The sequence below is a fragment of the Athene cunicularia genome (assembly GCF_003259725.1).
Source record: "Athene cunicularia isolate RWA chromosome Z unlocalized genomic scaffold, athCun1 chrZ_part2, whole genome shotgun sequence".
NCBI classification, from domain to species: domain Eukaryota; kingdom Metazoa; phylum Chordata; class Aves; order Strigiformes; family Strigidae; genus Athene; species Athene cunicularia.
Genome location: NW_020799143.1, coordinates 2,108,067 through 2,126,317, shown reverse-complemented (window position 1 = coordinate 2,126,317; position 18,251 = coordinate 2,108,067). Strand labels below are relative to the sequence as shown.

At 45.4% G+C, this 18,251-nt stretch overlaps 1 protein-coding gene across 3 annotated transcripts in view; it reads right to left on the bottom strand.

The window, feature by feature from the left end:
• Nucleotides 1-12,983: 12,983 nt before the first annotated feature.
• SLC49A3 (solute carrier family 49 member 3) overlaps nucleotides 12,984-18,251 on the bottom strand; it is a 30,668-nt gene continuing 25,400 nt past the window's right edge. For all 3 annotated transcript variants that reach the window (XM_026866111.1, XM_026866112.1, XM_026866113.1), the window contains 3 exons: nucleotides 16,968-17,125; nucleotides 15,807-15,919; nucleotides 12,984-14,371 (listed from right to left, as the gene is read on the bottom strand). In XM_026866111.1, coding sequence (XP_026721912.1) covers nucleotides 14,220-14,371; nucleotides 15,807-15,919; nucleotides 16,968-17,125 — 423 coding nt within the window. In that variant the 3' untranslated portion in view covers nucleotides 12,984-14,219. The remainder of the gene's footprint in view (nucleotides 14,372-15,806; nucleotides 15,920-16,967; nucleotides 17,126-18,251) is intronic.

Here is an 18,251-nt window from a genome sequence, read left to right as displayed (position 1 = left end):
AACTTCATGAAATATAACTGTAAATACTACAATACTAGATGTGGAAGGAGCACAGGAGGAGGGAGCTGGAACAGTGGTGAAGAGGTGGGCTCTCCTTGTTACAGAGAGCTGTCTGAAGGTGGGTCTTGCCAGGCATCCTGGGATTTGTGGGGAGGAGCAATAATGGAAGCCCATGGAAAGAAACAAAATCATATGACAGAAGTAAGATACCGATGATATGGTTATCAGTGTACTGGAGTGGGCTTCTTTACTCCCTGCTCCTACTGACTTGCAGAGCAGCTTGTCACATCCCATGCAAACCAGTAAACCAAGGGAAAGCCCTTCTTGGGAAAGCACTATGAACTTCACTAATCATGGCAATCTGCACAGCATTCAAAGATGGCTCTGAAGATTTTCACAGAGAATCCATACCTCCCCAACAAAAGCCCATTCAGCACCATGTCAGGCACATGTGGAGAGCTCAGATCTTAGAAAGACATATGTAAACAGACAGGTGTAATAATGATTTCAGTGGAAACAGATAGGCAACTATGGTTAGGGCTGAGAAGATGATAGGTAGGAAGAGGGGTTTTTTCCTTAACCCAGTGCAGATAATAACAGTGATAGAGGCTGCAATGAAATCTTCAAGTTTACTGTGCAACACAGTTCTTCAGGGTCTACTTCCCATGCTGAAAATGTCACAATATAATTAGAAAGAGGCCCACACTGGGATCAGCAGAACCTGGAAAAGGAGGAAGATAAGTTAATCTCCCAGGAAGAGAAACATGTCATTTTGTCCCCAGCACATGAAGACAGCAAAGATAAAAAGTAAACTCAGTTCTCCCAAGCACTCTTCCTTAATCACAGACATGCCTTTACTAGGCAGAGAAAGCTTGTTCCTTTTTTTTTTCTTAGTTCAGAGTGCTTCAAAACCTCAGTTTGTTATTACCAAAGCAGTGGTGATATTGTTTAACTTCTCTAGGCAATGCAGAGGACAGGTTGGAGTGGAAATGTTACAGACAGTAATGTTGTGGAAATGAACCACCCAGTGTGCCCAAAGATGTTGCAGTAATTCTTTCTCCTTCTCCTTCTGCAGTGCTGGTCATTGACAATGGTTATGATACCAGAGATGGCTAGTTTCCTGAAAACGGACTTTGGCTATGCCAGCCTGCCAGCTGTACTTGCATAGCAATGCTAAGCAGCAAAGGGAATGAGGATGCAATAGGCTCGTGAGGGCTCCTCCTGCCTTCTTCCCATATTGTTCAAGCCTCAGCTGTTGCCTGTGAGCAAAATGAGAGCTACTCTGACTGCAAGACACAGGCAAGGCACAAATGTCCAAAGTGTACATGGATCTAGGAGTGCAGAGAAAGCTGCATTTTGTCTTTCCAACAGCAGAAACTCAAATGCTGAGTGATGTGAAATATGGTGTTAGAGTCCTGTGAAAGGGATGTGGGCTACCCTGATTAAAATTTTGACTGCATCTTGAATGGCTCCTTATTTGTCCTACTTTTCAGTGCTTAGTACCTGAACTGGGAAATGTGAAGATACATTTTCCCAAATCTGAAATAGTTTCCCACTTGGTAAGCAAAACTTACATAAAACATCTATAGATGAGACTCAGCCTTGTTTTAAGCAGCACTGATGCGCTTTCACTAGACCAGGATAAACTCATTGCCTGTCTATGTGAAAGATGCTGTGCTACTAGCTGGCTGGTGATAGTTGGGAGGTTCTGGCAGCAGAAGTGGCTGCTATCAAGGGATTTTTTCCAAGGGAAAAAAGTCTGAGGCTTTGGTGGTCCAGGTATTCAAAGACAAAGGGAGCTGTAAATTAAGGCATGAAAATTCTCAGCAGCAAGTCTGAAATTATTTCATACTGAAGTCAAAAGCTGCTTCTAATAGTGTCTTGATGAGGTAAATGACTGAATCTGGGAAAATTAGACTTGTAACCAAACAAATAAGGTCTGTGGATATGACCTAGGACACTTGAAATTTTAACAAGTGCTTTGTTTTGGCTGATTCAGCCCAGATTTGCTTATGTGCATATAAAGGGACTGAGCATGGTCTGTAGCATGAAGTTTACAGGTGTTTGGGGTTGTTTTCCCCAGACTTTGAATGTCACAAGGTCTCAGTAAACATTGGTTAGACTTGATCTGTTTTCAGAATGCTAGATACTACTGACTTTTCCTCAGGCACAGGCCTCAAAAGCTGTTTTTGCTGGGATCAGTGGGGATATGAAATATGTGGATCTCCTTGCTGCACCCTGCCAGCCAAGCTTGCACTGATTGAGTCACTGACCATGACTAACAGCAGGAATGAACTACAGTGAAAATAAGGCACTTCCAGACAATGACGATCTGGGGAGCCTGCTTTTGTCTTAACTTTACACTGTTTACTTAAAGCTTTGACAACTTCAATCTAATCTCCTGAATTATGTCAGTGCAAACAAAACAAAATTAATTTAGTGCCCCACGTGTCCAGGTGGAGTATGACTGTCATCTTGTGATACAGTACCAATACTTGCACATGCAGGATGCTTGGTCTGAGAGAGACCAGAACTAGCCTTCAAAATCAGAAAGTGGCCATGTGCTATCTGGCCTGCCCTCTTGTATTCCCCACATACAGAGTTCCTGAATCTGCTAGAGTATTTTGACTCAAAGTGGAAATTATTTGCCCACTTGGGAAGAGGCCTCCTCTGGAGAAGATGTCTCCTCTCCTTACCCATAGACCTGTTCCCATTCAATCTATCATTGTTCTATCATTCTGCACTCTTGTTGTCATTGTCTGCAATGCTTAAGCATATCTGATGATAGTAGGACTGCAGAAGTCCTTGGGCTGAGATACTAATCCAACAAATTCAAATTATGAAGTAAATGGACACTGGAGACTTATTATCTTTAGAGACTACATTAGAATGCTTAGACCATGAAGGAAACACTGATGCAGGAAATATGCTGCAGGATAACTGTTTGGCTATATTAGAAAGGCAAGTCTTTTGCTTAGAGGTCTTGAAGTTGTCTAGTTGCCTTCTATGAACTGTGTGAAGCCTGAAGAATTTATCCAATTCAAAGTTGCTGCATATTTGCCACTTGAAACATTGACAACTGCAAAGCATCTAACAATTTTTTTTTAATCTCCTCTTCCTATTGTTACAGCTGCTTAAGCGAGATTTCAGTTTGTTGATTATTTTTCTAAAATGACATGATGTTCAAGGGAATGTACTACATCGTTTGTCATGATCTGCTCTGTCACTTTGCAGACTCAAGATGAAGTTCTCCAGAAAGAGCACAATATGGCTAAGAATACAGAATGTATTTTCTGCATCATTATATGACCTGCTACTTTTGGTTTCTTTCCAAAACCTACTGATTCAGAGCTGATGAAAACACCAAGCAGCAGCATCCCCTACAGCCAGCCTATACTGAATATCAGTGAGACCTACTGCATGACACACATTAGCTCTGTGCCTCTCCAAAGCAGCACAAGACTGGCTGACCCTGTAGAGTGAGTCATGTGGAGGTCACTGAGACAGGCTGCTGGGTCACAGCATGTTTGATGATAGGTGGAGAGACATGCTTTTGATCAGCCTGGGGATGAGGAAGCAAGGGGGAGCTGTTTTGGCTTCCTTCAGATGCCATGATGAATGAGCCAGACTCTTCTGGGAGGTGCACAGGCTCAGCACTACTCAGAGAGAAGTTGCAACATGGGCATTGCCAGGGTATCAGGAGAGACTTTTTTCCTCTGAAGCATACTAACCATAGGAGACACCACTGTCCTCAGAGATCTTCCCAGCTTGACTGCCCAAGAAGCAACCTAATAGAACTGTCCCTGCTCTGAGAAGAGGATTGGACTGGTGTCCCATTCCGATATCGGGGATGGTTCTTAAATGATCCCAAGAGCAAGATTAAGACACAAACGAGGTCAGATGCCATACAACCTTGTGAACTTTATTGTACACACAACTGATAACAGCGATAGGACAGAGAGGAAAAGAAAGGAAAAGTCAGAATCCCAAAGCAAGCAAATGGTAGAGATGCAGCAAGACTAATTAGCACCACCACAAATCCAGCAATGTCCTGCTGGCTCGGTCTCAGTGCAGGTAATGATGCTCCAAGATCCAAGCTTCACCAAAGTCCCAGCTCCAAGGAAGGACGAGATGACCAGAGTGAACGGTGCTCTCGAAACAGGAGTACACCATCCTTTTATGCCCAGTTCCCATGATCTCTCTGAAGAGTCCACCCATTCCCATGGAGCTTATTGTGTGTCGCCCTGTGGTCCCATGCTGGCCTGCACGTCTTCTCATCCCAATTTAACTTCTGGCAGATGTCACAGTCCCTTCAGAAACAATTCACATTCTTCAGAGTGTATCTCTCCATGATGTCAGGATGCTGAGGCCAGGAAATGGTAGTGGTGTGACAGCAATGTTTGAGACAGATAACACAGTCCCTTACATCTGGGCAACCTCTGGAGGTCCCTTCCAGCCAAATTACTCTACCAGTCTATGAATCTGTATAGATCCTAACCTATTTCACCTCAGCTGTCACAGACATATCTTTTCCAAGTTACAACTTAATTTTCTCTCTTGGCAAAATGGAGATCTAAGTAACCAGACATTCTTTTCCATGTAGTCACAGATGAGCTTCAGGGAAACACACTGTACAGTCTTGTCACCCAACCTGCAAACTGGCAGTAGGCTGTTGTGGTGGTGCAATTCTTATCCCTCTCTGCCCTCCTTGTTGGGCTGCTTGGTGCTAGGTGTGATTCCATCCACATCCCCCACAGCCATACACCAATCTGTGGAGTAAGGACTGATAATGTTAACGAGCATGACTCCTGCCCTCCTCTGATTGCTCAAAAGAAGTTATAACAGCCCATCATCACCTGATGGCCTGGCACACCTGTGCCTGGGATGTGGTCAGATGGAGCAATAACAGGCTTGCATGTTATTCAAATTCTTGTGCAACTGCCGGAAAGCACCAGATAGTATTTGACAAAAGTCAATTATCTTGGATCCTATAAACTGCGACCCTTTGAGCTCTCCTGGATTGCAGCGGGCCTGTGACCAGCATCTTCCCTGAGCTGGGACACCTCTCAGGTACTGCGGGAGAGTTAAGCATGCACACAACCAATGTGATCAAGCAATGCCTGTTTATTACAACTAAGAAAGCCCTTTTATAATGTTCTCCTGCACACATGAGTAACATGCAGTACAGGTCCTCAAGATTGGACAGTTAATTTAGCCCGCACTTTAAACCTTCTTATGATTGGATAAAAAGTGCCACATCAGCCTTGCCAGGCTTCCTGCCTTGTGTAACTTCCTCTTCCATTCCAACCCCTTCCAGGGGTTGTTTCTCTCGTTGAGTTTCTCCCCCCTCATTCAGGGTTACATCCTTATCACATTCTTGATCAGCTGAGGCTCTTACCAGTCTTGTTCTCATGCAGGATTGCTCACATGTCCATTCTCACACAGAAAGCCCTCTAGAATCCCAACATATCCCTCTTTTTGTTTTTGAGCAATCCAGATTTCTTGCAGGCCCTTTTGTACCAAATGTCTAACACAGGAAACTAAGCACAGCAAAATAACAGCAAGCATGATAACTACAAGAATTACAACAATTCCCCCTTGTAACAACTCTTCAAACTATCCTGTGATTCCCAATGAAGCAAACCATTCTGATAAGGGTGATGTTACAACAGTTAACTTCTTCATGTTATCCTTCAGTTTTCTCAGATTCTTATAGATACCGAATGGTCAGATAAATTCATACAGCACATTCCTTCAAACTCTTCACACCCATGCTCTTGTGCTAAAAGCAGAAAATCAATGGCAGCCCTATCTTGAACTACAGCATGCCTAAGACTCTCGATATCCATAGTCAAATTACCTATTACATTTGATGTCAAGTTCATTTGTTTAGCAGTCCAACATGCAAGAGTGACTAGTTGTAATGCCTTTTTGGTCCCAACTGGAGACACTTGCCAAAAGGCTGTGGTGTCCACACGCCATTCTCCTACTAAGCAAACATCTTGTTTTCAACAGTTCAGCTTCGTTATCTTTTTGGTACGTACGCAGTTTCTCAGCCCCTTGGCCTTGCAGGTGTTCTTCACACCAGCTACAGCCTGTTGTTACAGTGAGGCCACTCGGTCTGGATCGCTCACAACATGTCCGTTGTTTTCTAACCATTCCACAAATCCCTCTTTTTGTTTTTGAGTGATCTAGACCCCTTTTATTGTTCAGTCCATCGTTTTCACAAAACACTTCCACACAGAGCTTAACATCATTAAAAGATTACAATGACAATCAAAATTGCTATTCCATATAAAACCAAATCTTTTAACCATCTAGTAATTGGTAAACTTTTAGCTGAATCATTATTAAATACTTTTCCTAGCATCACTACAAAACCAAGTGTTGTTTACTGGTACTGCTGAAGGAGTCACATTTGCCATCCTAGCTAGACTGTCTGATTATACCAACCATGTGTCAAGTTGTATAAGGCCGATGCCTCCCAGATCTCTCCTTTATTTGTTTTGCTGCAGTGCCTGCAAGACTTGTTTGAAAGCTGTATCAATCAAGGGTTAGACAAACTTCAAAAACACAGCATACTTAGAATAGTTCCACAGAATGTTAAAAGAATACAGCAGTTACAATTACTAGTTAAAAAGAGTAGGCTAATTTCACTAAGGGATATAACTAAATACTACAAAAATAAACAGTGAGGAAAATACAGAGTAGCACACAATTAATAGGAGTACTAACATTCAGATCTGCAATTGCTAGGGAACTCTGGATGCAGTGAGAATTCAGAGTGCCCTTCCTCGCAAACTGGAAATCCTACGCGATGTGTCCATCCGTAGGTGAGGCATCCAAAGTCACTGCAAGCAGGTCCAGCCTCTAAATCAACAGGCCAAAATAACTGGCACTTTTTTTGAGCGGAAACATCTGATTTCATTCTCCTGTTGGGTTCCACCCAGAGCCTGGCCACCACTCCAGGGGGAAAACCAAGGGAGTTTCTAATAAGGTTAAACATTTGAGTTCTTAATTCTTAATATTGCTAAACAAAGAAAGTTGAATACACACATTCTTACAGCATTTCATCCTCATTAATAACTATATTTCATCTAAACTACATCTTTCACTAGTGACTAGTAAGTCTATATATCTCATGAAGGAGTTGCAATTACTGTTAGCATTTTCTCTTAAAAGAATTGGCAACTGTAGTGCAGTTTGTTCTGTTGCAGTAGCAAACATTACCCAGACATTCTGCTTAAATGATCAGTCGAAGAGACCACAAACAGTTGGTACAGGGGCATCCACAGCACCCACAGCTGGATTCTGAGTGCTGGCTGCTTCTCATGCCTCAGATGTGGTCACACACACCTTGCCAGTGGTTAGTTTGAGATGCAGAAACAAACTCTACAACTCAGAAAGAGTTATAAAGCAGGCATGTTTATTCTGGCCTGGGTGCAAGGGGATTTCTCCACAAAGCTTGCACACTGTCTCTGGCAAGTAGACAGATATTTATTACAACAGAACATACATATTCATTTGGAAGGGCTGGGTTATTACAATTAGTTCGGGGAATAGGTGTGATTATTATAATTATTCAAGGGGAGAAGTATGTGGTCCTCTTCATGGTGTCCCGCTGTTAAGGTTAAGCGAAGTCCAGATGTCTCCTTCCTGTTCATGAACTTTTCAATTTTGCTTCCTGCACATGCTCTCTGGCCCTTCCGTTCCTCTCCAGGTTGTAGAGTCGGCCTTTTACCTGTTTGCTTTGTTAACTGGAACTTTTGTGTATATCAAGATGTCCCAGGAAGTTAAGTCCTTTAGCTGGTATGTCTCCCCCTTTATCTCAAAGACAGGGATTAGTTTACTATCTATCCTGTTTTATGTAAGAATGTTATCTACTTAACATTGCCTGAGGGCTAGCATTTTTAAGGGGCCCCACAACTTTGTCGGGTTTTTTTTCTTTCCTCAGATCAAGTTTAAACTGTCTTCCTGTCATGTACCTTGAAAATGGCATCTTCTCAGACCTTGTCTTACATTTTTAGGTTCATTATCAGGGATGCACTAACGTGCGGAATCACACTCCACAATCTGATGGATTGTAAAGTAGGTATGTTTATTCAGCGCTGGGCGCATGGGGGATAGCTCCTCCACAAGCATGCGCATCGTTTGCATCTCCCGTCCTGCTTATATATTACAAAATAATGCATATTCATAGAATGCTTATACATAAACATAATATTTCCCCGCCTCCCCTCGCTTCTCATGGTAATTAGGTCTCCTCCTCTTGCGTCTGCGCGTTGAGTTCCTTTGGTGGTCGCAAATTCCTGGGTGGGGGTCGTATAGATGAAGTATCTCCTCTTCCTCGCTGATGAACTTTTTACCTTGTCCTTCTGCGCAGCCTCAGTTGTTCCCTGGCTCCCAACCAAACCGTGAGACCAGTTTGTACTAGGATTTTAGGTGATCTATTGCTAATTTGTACTACTTCAAGGACAATAAGAAGCTTCTGTATGAGCCAGAAGATAATATCTTAGCAACAGTATCAAAACCTGGTATGTCTTTGTGCATAGCCCCCTCGTCTTGGCGCAAGCTCCTCAGTCCTGCACCATCAATCTGAAATTATTTTAATTCCCTATCTCAGCACTCAGGGAGTTTACCAGACTGTCCAAGGTCTGGTTTACTTCCATCAGGGCATGTTTCAAGACATTTTACAAATGGGTAAGACTACAGGGTGTTGCTAGGAAAAGAATATAAATGAAGTGATATACATTGAAGTAAAACACAAAAATAAAAATCGGGGGGGTCTTGAAAGGTGTACTGGTCTTGTAATTTCATGTACACTTCAGCAGCTCCTCTTTCAAAACCTGAGGACATGGCCTTGGGCCATGTGCTACTGAGGAACCTCAGGACTGGAGATCTCTTCATATCTGTCCTGTTCTCCATCTCTACACTTCTTTCCCCATCTTGGTGTTCCCTGCTCTGCCTTTTCTTCCCTTTGTCCCACTCTCTGGTTTTCTCACACAGCCCCTCTGTTCTGGTCGCAACCCAATTTTTTTTTCTCTCTTTGTCTGCCAGGGCCTCAGACTTTTTGTTTATCCTTTTGTTTGGCTCCTCTTCCTTATTTTTGTGTCCCCACTCATCTTTCTCTATCCCCACCTCCCTTTCACTCCCCCCACCCGCTCCTCCATTCCTCATCCCTATTTCAAGCTCTCTATCCCATTTTCTGTCTGACCATCCCTTTTTCTCTCCCACGCTCGGTTCCGGCATCCTCACTCCACCCGTACTTCCCACTCCTCTATCCCTCCTCTTATTGCACTCTTCCCCACTCTGCTGCTCTCACCCTCTAACTGCGGCCTGCTTCCCGGGCAGTCCTACGCCGACACAGTTTCGCCCCCCACTTCGCCCTCGGCCCCCTCTGGTCTCCTCCCTCCGCTAGACCGAGGCTGCCGCCGGCCCCTCACCGTCGTGTCCCGTTTCCCCCCACCCCCGCGGTTGCTACGGCCGCCTCACACATACGCACAGGTACTCCAGAATGCGCATGCGCACTGTCCGTCTTGCCCCCGGCCACGGACCAGCTGGCGGAGCCATGCGCATGCGCGCCACGCCCCGTGCAGCTAGCCTGCCGACCAATGCGCATGCGCGCTATTCCTTCCTTCCGGGCCGCTCTGTGGCCGAGGCCTAACGCAGGCGCGCTGTGGCGTAGTCTCTCAAATCCGCTTCCCCATCGGGGTATTCTCGCCGCTCGCCGCCCTACCCGGAGGGGATCCCACACCGCAGTCGCCATCGCCTCCCGCTCGCCCGCTGAGACTGGGCGAGTTTACTACTTCTCCAAGCCTCGGTAACAAAAAAAGTGACCGGCCGCGGCCGCTGTCCTGGCCGCCACCCCTCACTGGGGTGCAGCACGGCATTTCCGAGGATTGGTGTCAGTGGGGAGCAAGTGCAGCCTGGAGCTGCTCCGCAGTGCCCGCGCACGACGGCTGCCTCTCTGCGGCCACCAGCCTCCCAAGCAGTTGGGGGATACAGTTCTGTTAATGATCCATTCTTACACGATATTCATCATCCTCTCTTCATTTCCCACCCTGTGGCTCTGTAGCTCTGTGCTCAATAGGTTGTGGGTACCATGGAGCTGATGCCATCTCTTCAGCATGATTGGATACAGTCCTGAGTGACTTCTAGCACAGAGGGGAAGGTTACGAAATCCAAAAGCTCTTTGAGGAGACAGATCAGGATTTAAATGAGCTTGCCTTTTATCTTCTGATTTTCCTCCATTGTGCCTGATGTTTTTATGTTACTGCCTCTCTCCCAAAATGGGGCGGAGACCTTCTATATTCCTCACACTGTTAAGCTTCTCCTGGGGTTACTGGTGTCACAGAAGGCTTGTTAAGGCAGCCAGACCATTCCTTTGGCAGGGAGAGGACATGGGTCCATGCCCAGCATACCAGACCTATGCCTGAACATCAAAATCCCTCTGTCCTGCTACGATACCAGCTTCATGCTTCCCACAGATTTTACAGGGAAAGGCACATCTAAATGTGAGCTGTGTCAGACAGAAAAGTTACGCAGCCTTGAGAAGAGCCTACAGCAGTAAGCTGACTTCATCTATGGTGGTGATTATCTACTAGCGTGGAAATTCGAGCCACTTGTTCTAAAGACAAACTGTGAAGCTATTTGAGCCAGCGGAAACAGTTGATGATGCAAGGTAGGTATTTGTGTGAGCTACCTGGCCTCGCTGTTAGCAGTGCCACACCTCTATGGCATGCTGCCAGGGTATGACACACCCTGTCATGTATAGTGTAGTGAACAATTACACATTAGGAATTCAGAATTAGCCTCACGCACCTATCTGATGCATTAGTAGAGACAAAAATCTCCCCTTGCAAATCTCTTATATGCTTAAATAAAGAGTGTCTCAGCTGGTGCAAGGCAGACTCTGACCAGGACAATTGCAGATTTTGAAGACATTTGCTAGTATTCCTCATTCCTTTAACCTGTCCTTCAAATTAGAGCTAGGCGTAGTTTAACCTACAGCTAATTTCACACTGTAATTTTAAGGATCTGGATTTACATCATCATTCTGAACACAAGGATCAGTTTACATCATCATTCGAACACAATGCACATCTGGCAAATATAGAGGTTTGTGCTACAGAGCAGATCTGATGCACGCTTGCATCTATAAAATATTTTTAAAGGTTTAATATAGTGAGACAAAATTAATCTTTTCTTAAATCATCCCTTATTAAAAAAATATAAGCATTTGTAAATATGTATAGAATTATAAAGTAGCAAGTTGCAAATGCTTCTTGCTTCCTGGTACAGTAGGACTCAGGAGTGGCAGGTAAATTTGGTGTTAATCTGTTTAGTGTATTAGGTCCAGGGCTGCAGAACTGACCAGGAACTTTTGCAAAAGACAGCTAATCTCATTCCTCTGGCAGGTCCAAACTGATGTTGTTTCACCTCAGATTCAGACTTTGTTCCTTCTCCTTTTGACAAACTGGTGTTTACTGGTGCGAGCAAGGCTGGAGCTGTAGGAACTAGCAGGATCCCTAGAAAGATGTAGCTAGGTGTTTTACAAAGGGAGAGATTTCCAGTTGCTTATGGGGAAGAGAATTCAGGCACTGAGAACTCCTCTGTACAGTGTTCCTCTGGGAAAGTACATCCTTTGCTTTGGGATCATCCTGTAGCTGGACTGGACAAAGCTACTCACAAGTACAATTTGCATCATGTTCCTTTAATCATCAAGTACTCAGATCCCCTTATAAGATACATGCTGTGAAATGGTATAGGATAAAATGTTCTCAGATTGTACATCTAGACCTGAACACCAAAGCAGGACATTGGATTGCTGTGGAAGTACTGTAAAATGAAAAATCCAGTTGTACCTATTGCAACTGTTAGGGGAACTGATCTCCTACGACAGGGCAACCTGCTTATTGGATGAGGAAAAGGCTGTGGATGTTGTCCACCTTGACTTTAGTAAAGCCTTTGACACTGTTTCCCACAGCAGTCTCCTCGCAAAACTGGCTGGTCGGGACTTGGATGGGCACACGCTTTGCTCGGTAAAAAACTGTCTGGATGGCCGGGCCCAAAGAGTTGTGGTGAACAGAGTTAAATCCAGTTGGTGGCCAGTCATGAGTGGTGTCCCCCAGGACTCAGTTTTGGGGCCACTCCTGTTTAACATCTTTATTGATGATCTGGACAAGGGGATCGAGTGCACCCTCAGTCAGTTTGCAGATGACACCCAGTTGGGTGGGAGTGTTGATCTTCTCGAGGGTAGGGAGGCTCTGCAGAGAGACCTGGACAGGCTGGAACCATGGGCTGAGGCCAACTGGAGAAGTTTCCAAAGGCCAAATGCCGGGGGCTGCCCTTGGGCCACAACAACCCCCAGCAGCGCTACAGGCTTGGGGAGGAGTGGCTGGAGAGCTGCCAGTCAGAGAGGGACCTGGGGGTGCTGACTGACAGCCGGATGAACAGGAGCCATCAGTGTGCCCAGGTGGCCAAGAAGGCCAATGGCATCCTGGCTTGTGTCAGCAATAGCGTGGCCAGCAGGGACAGGGAAGGGATCTTACCCCTTTACTCGGCACTGGGGAAGCCACACCTCGATGACTGTGTTCAGTGTTGGGCCCCTCACTACAAAAAGGACATTGAATGACTCGAGCATGTCCAGAGAAGGGCAATGAAGCTGGTGCAGGGTCTAGAGCACAGGTCGTACGTGGAGCGGCTGAGGGAACTGGGGGTGTTTAGTCTGGAGAAGAGGCTGAGGGGAGACCTCATCGCTCTCCACAGCTACCTGAAAGGAGGTTGCAGAGAGCTGTGGATGAGTCTCTTTAAACAAGTAACAAGTGATAGGACAAGAGGGAATGGCCTCAAGTTGTGCCAGGGAAGGTTTAGACTGGACATTACAAAGCATTTCTTTCCAGAACAGGTTGTTGGGCGTTGGAATGAGCTGCCCAGGGAGGTGGTGGTGTCACCATCTCTGTAGGTGTTTAAGAGTAGGGTTGACATTGGTCTTAGGAATATGGTGTAGTTGGGAACTGTCAGTGTTAGGTCAAGGGTTGGACTGGATGATCTTCAAGGTCTTTTCCTACCTCGATGATTCTTTGAGTCTGTAACTGAACTTCAGATTGGATTTTTCGTGTCACTACCCATCTCTTCTAACACCAAAAAACAGTTGCAGAGAGAACCAGAAGGTGCTTGTTGATGTTGTTTCCTACTTGGTCTTCCCCAGAAAGACCTTATCATCTTCAGAAATTTAGCACAGGTCCTTGCATTCTCTTAAGTGGTTACCTTTGCCAGTTCTGCCAGCTTCCATCACACCAGGCACTGCTGTGTCATTCCTCAAAAAGTGAGCTGCTCTCTCAGTTTTCCCTTATAGGAGAGCATAATTTGACCTGGGGAGGGTACACTACCCTAATCTGACACAAGCAGGTACAATCTAATCTGACACAAGCAGGTTTTCTTGTGGAAAACTTAAACCACTGGAATTGCAGGAAAGGTGAAGAAACAACAGAAGCCCAAGTAAAACACGCTTATCCTGAATGTCTCTGCATCTGGCAGGGGACCAGACGGTAAAGAATACTGCCATATTTAACTTCTGCTGCTTACTGTTATTTTCTTTTACAGGCAGCACTGCAGGCAGGGCTTTTCCTGTTATAAAATTGGACAAAGTGGCTCACTGTAACAGACTTGACAGATCACATACCTATGCTTCCCTGCTGCAGTGGAAGCTAGCTCCTGTAGCTCTAGCTCCTACCACCCTTTAGCTGAGAGGCACAGTTAGCTCTAGCATTAAGGTGGAAGAATTGTTATGCTGTACAAGAACCACAGTCCTTAGAAGTTTTCCACTAGGTTTGTGATAAGCATGGCTTCTACCTGTGTGAAAGCTTCATCCCTGATCCAAGTAAATGAAAAAATGGCTAAAATGTGATGATCCTCTCTTCTGCAACATATCTTTAGCTTAAATCAAGTCAGCTAAAACTCCCTGTTACCTGCATAGTTGTCCAGTCCCACTTTGACCTTTCTGGCAGCACAGCCTTTCTTACAGTCCAGACTCACAAATAAATACAATATTGAGGGAAGCACAGCAAAGGTGCCCCAGTGACTCTGCTCTAGCTCTTGCTTATTCTGCAACAGGACACAGCTATCCCAGTATGCCAGCTGAGCATCTGCAGTCATAGTCCCTGCCCAAAGTCCTGAGTTCTTCTTTACTAGAACCTTGGCATCCCTTTTTTGGCCGGTTAGGCTTCAGGAACATCTGCTGTTGCTGCATCTTCTGCCTTGACCAAATCACCATTTGTCTCAGCATGGAGCCGCTTGTAGTCAGTGTGGAAGAAGATGACATAGAAACAAGCCATAGCACTGCAGAGGCCAGCCAGCACCAGTACTGGAGCTGCAAGGAAGATAAACTTTTAGACAGTGAATTCACAACTCCCCACAGGTGCAGAAGTCTAAAGATCAGCTCCCTAGGGACTGCACAGCCTGGGTGGTCTCCCGAGGGCTACCCCTGAGGACAATGTGCAGCTCACAGTGGGGCAATGCCAGTTTAGTAACAGCCAAACTTTATCGCATGTAAGAGTGACATAGGAAGAGGATTTGGGTGAAATGTGGAAGGTTTCCAGGACTCTTGTACTGCATGACCCCACAGGCTGGAGGTCTTACACTGGTGCAGTGTGTTTGTGGGAGCATGTGTTTCCATGTATGTATGCACATTTGTGTGTTGGGGGTAGTGAAGAAAGTTACAAGAAAGACTGAATCAAAACACTTGAGCTTCCTAAGAGAACAAGTCAACATAGGCAGTGCTTTTTGTTGTATCATCTGAGAGCAAAATGTAGGAAAGGTTCACTAAGGATAAACTTTAATTAAAGAAAAATTTGTATTGAAAGAACCTTTTCTGAAAACAAAAAAACTAAATCTAAAAAGCTGTGCACAAGGCCTAGAAATAGTTACCTTCTTATTCCAGCAGTGCCTTAAATAAAGTCTTCATGCCTTTCTCCACAGATGTCCCTGCATGTATCAGACCACAAGGTACCTAACCATGAGATCGAGCTCTGATCTGCTAAGATGGAGAACTGTGGACTTTCGGACATGAAGCAGTCAACTTGCTTTTTGAAAGTAGTTATTGTGAAGCATTGTTCCCTGTCAGCTAGTGGAGCTTGTTCTGGGGAGTTTCTGCTCAGCCAAGATGGTTATTTTTAAAATATGTTTGCCAGCCTTTGTGTTACAGTGTGTCCCCAGGACTTGGTGTCAATATTACATAAATATGAATCAGCTGAGAGTTCGAGACTGGGGTTTAGCCTGCAGTGAAAACACACCTGTGCTCCTGTTCATCTCAGTTGCTGTCTGTTCTCCTGACCAGCTAGGAAAGGAAGGGAAGTGTGGAACAAATCAGAACAAAGCTGTACTGGCATGTTACAAACCCAGGCAGCTGTGTTTGCAGAAACAAGGGAAGTCTCTTTCATTCAATGCATTTGTAGTCTAGTCTTGGCCTCCCACACTGCAAAGCAGCACAGGCTGTGCTACATGGACAGTGTCTTCCCCCCAGAACTGCTTTCTAGCTAGGTGAATCTCAGGTCTCTGCAGGGTGGCTGTAAGGGAAATTTTAACACAGAGCCAGCAGCAACATTTATGGCAACTTAGACTTCTCATTTCAGTCTTGCAGGCCTGATTTAGCAGGACCAGCAAGGAGTGCACCATCAGGTTTCGAAAGAGATATGCTACAATAGGAATCAGTCTTGCAGGGTCCCTCACAGTGAGACCTGCAGGAGAGTGTGGGTTATGTGGGGTGCAACTGAGTGTCCAGCATCATTTCTCAAGAACACACTTACTTGTCCAGTCCAGGGCTCCATCCTGGTCAAGGGCACAGGTGGAGGATGGATCCTCAGAAACACGCACAGTGAAGGCTTGTAGCAGAACCATTAAAATCACACCTTCAATCTGGCTGTGGGGAGAAGCCAACAGGCAGTTGTAGTGCTAGTTGTAGTTCATCACTGCTGCAGACAAGTCCAGCTTCCTCAGCAGGAAGAAAGTGAGGCCTGATTCTGAAGCAGGGTCCTTGTATCAGAGAAAGCTACTGATGCTTCCTCTAGCCCAGGTGCTTGATTTATTGGCGCTGGCTCACATGGTGTCCAGGTCTAGTTTTCAGCAAACCCTCAAGCATGGTGCCAGCATCTTAGGACCACTATATTCTCCCTCTGGAGGCAGATAGGTGTTGAACTATAGCTGTCAAGGAGCTGAGGCTTAGTCACTAGGCATAGACTTTGAAATACCTCTCTCTGCAGAGCTGAGGATGAGAAAAAGTCAGACTGACTTCAGCCTCCTCTTCATTCATAGCTGGCTGGTGGCAGCAACGAAGTCCACCACCAGTGGCAGACAACAGTCTTCAAAGGCAGTCTAATACCCCTTTTTCACTAATGTTTCCTGCTGTTGCAGCTTCACCTGATGCATACATAAGGCACCAGGCTACATATATCACTGCTTAAGGCTACAAGTCATTCCTGCTGCAGTCTAGTGCCATCCTAAGCATGTGAATTGATCACAGGAAGGACTGTCACTGCCCCATCTGTTTTGGCCAGCTGCACTGTGAGTGATGAGCCCCATCTCCCTCAGCAAAGTACTGAGACCTGACAACTACATGTACTGCCATGGGGATAGGAGGCCTTCTCAGGCATACAGTTCCCATCTGCATCAAAAGTACGTGATGCTGGGCATGGTTAAATCCCACTTTGTGCCAAGCAAGGGAGACCTTCATCTTTCTTCTTGCTTTTCTCACATCATTTCCACATACTTCTCCGTGCTTCAAAACCTTTAGCTCTCCAGCTCTGTGACTGAGCCAGCTAGCTCCCCCCTTGCCATGGTCATGTGCAGAGACACCAGAGAGAATTGTGCTAGGAGAAGGGTGCAAGATAGCTAGCACTGATGTCCATGCGCGCGCGCGTGTGTGTGTGTGTGTGTGTTTGTTTGTCAATTGGATTTAACTGCCTGCTTACCTGGCAACAAAAATCAGTCCTGTAGATGTGCCCTCTCCTACAGGGTATGAGCACTCCACAGCCAGCTCCATGGCAATGGGGTAGATGGCAAAACCAAAAAAACCAAAGACTGAGCTGGTGATGGCCAGCGTGATGGCCTGATGTCTGAACCGAGAACTCTGCAGGCAGAAAAGCAACACCAAAGTCTCAGTGTTGGCACCATTGCACAGAAAATCTCTGTAACCTGCAGGAAGTCCCAAGGGCTCACTGTTCCCACCAGTACCTTCCCTATCTGTTCCTGAAATCACTCTTTTACCTCCAGCCTTCTAGAGTCAACAAATGGCTACATGATTGAGACTTATCTCTTGAATTTAAGCAAGAGGGAAGAGGATCAGCAGAATTACTTGAAAAGCACTGGTGTGGTTATATTACAGTGATTTGACTTCCTGGTCAGTAAGTTACCAGGAGGATGCTCAGCATATCTCCAGTACCAAGTGAAACACATACCTTCCTCCCAGTGCAAGCTAACATTTCAAAACTGGTGTCTGCAGTGGGTTACATACGAGAATTCAGTGGGTTGCTGCAGCTCACTGGTAAAATTACTCCTTATCATATCAGACATCAGTTTGTAACATTGGGGTTTTACCAAAAAAAACCCTCCATAAAACAAACAAAACCATCTGAAACATTCACAGACCCTGGAGATTAGTTTAGTGCCTAGAAGAGCCTTGTCCCTAACTGGAGCAAAAAGCATGGCCTTATCCAATGCTATTAAAATCAAAGGCATAAATCCTGCAGCCACAGTGCTGGTACCTCCTTCCTTAACCATGTAATAAATTCCCACAAAGGAATACAAGGTGTCTGTCCTGGCATGGCTGCAGCAGGCCTGGCCCAGCTAGTAAAGTCAAGGAAAACTCTGTATGTCTGGAATCTGAGTTCAAAGGATCAAGGTATCAAGCAGATTTGAATAAGTATGTTTTTTGTTACTACTTTGAACTAGTTCAGCTGTATGGGATGAAGAGGACAGAGGGAAGGGGAGAGGTTTGCTTGTTGCTCCTGACACAGCCTCTTGCCTACTCTGTACTTTGCCTGCGCCCTGGCATGATGACTTGTATTCAGAGCATCCCTGCAATAAATGCCCGAGTACTGAAGGGGGAAATGCTAGGTCTGCTTTAGGCACCTTGTCCTACACTAAGAAAGACACTGCATTTGTCTGTCCCTTCAAAGTGGAGCTAACACCACTGGGACCTTGGCCCAGGGGGAGGTGTGATCACACTGTATTGGGAAATCCGGATTTTTCAACAC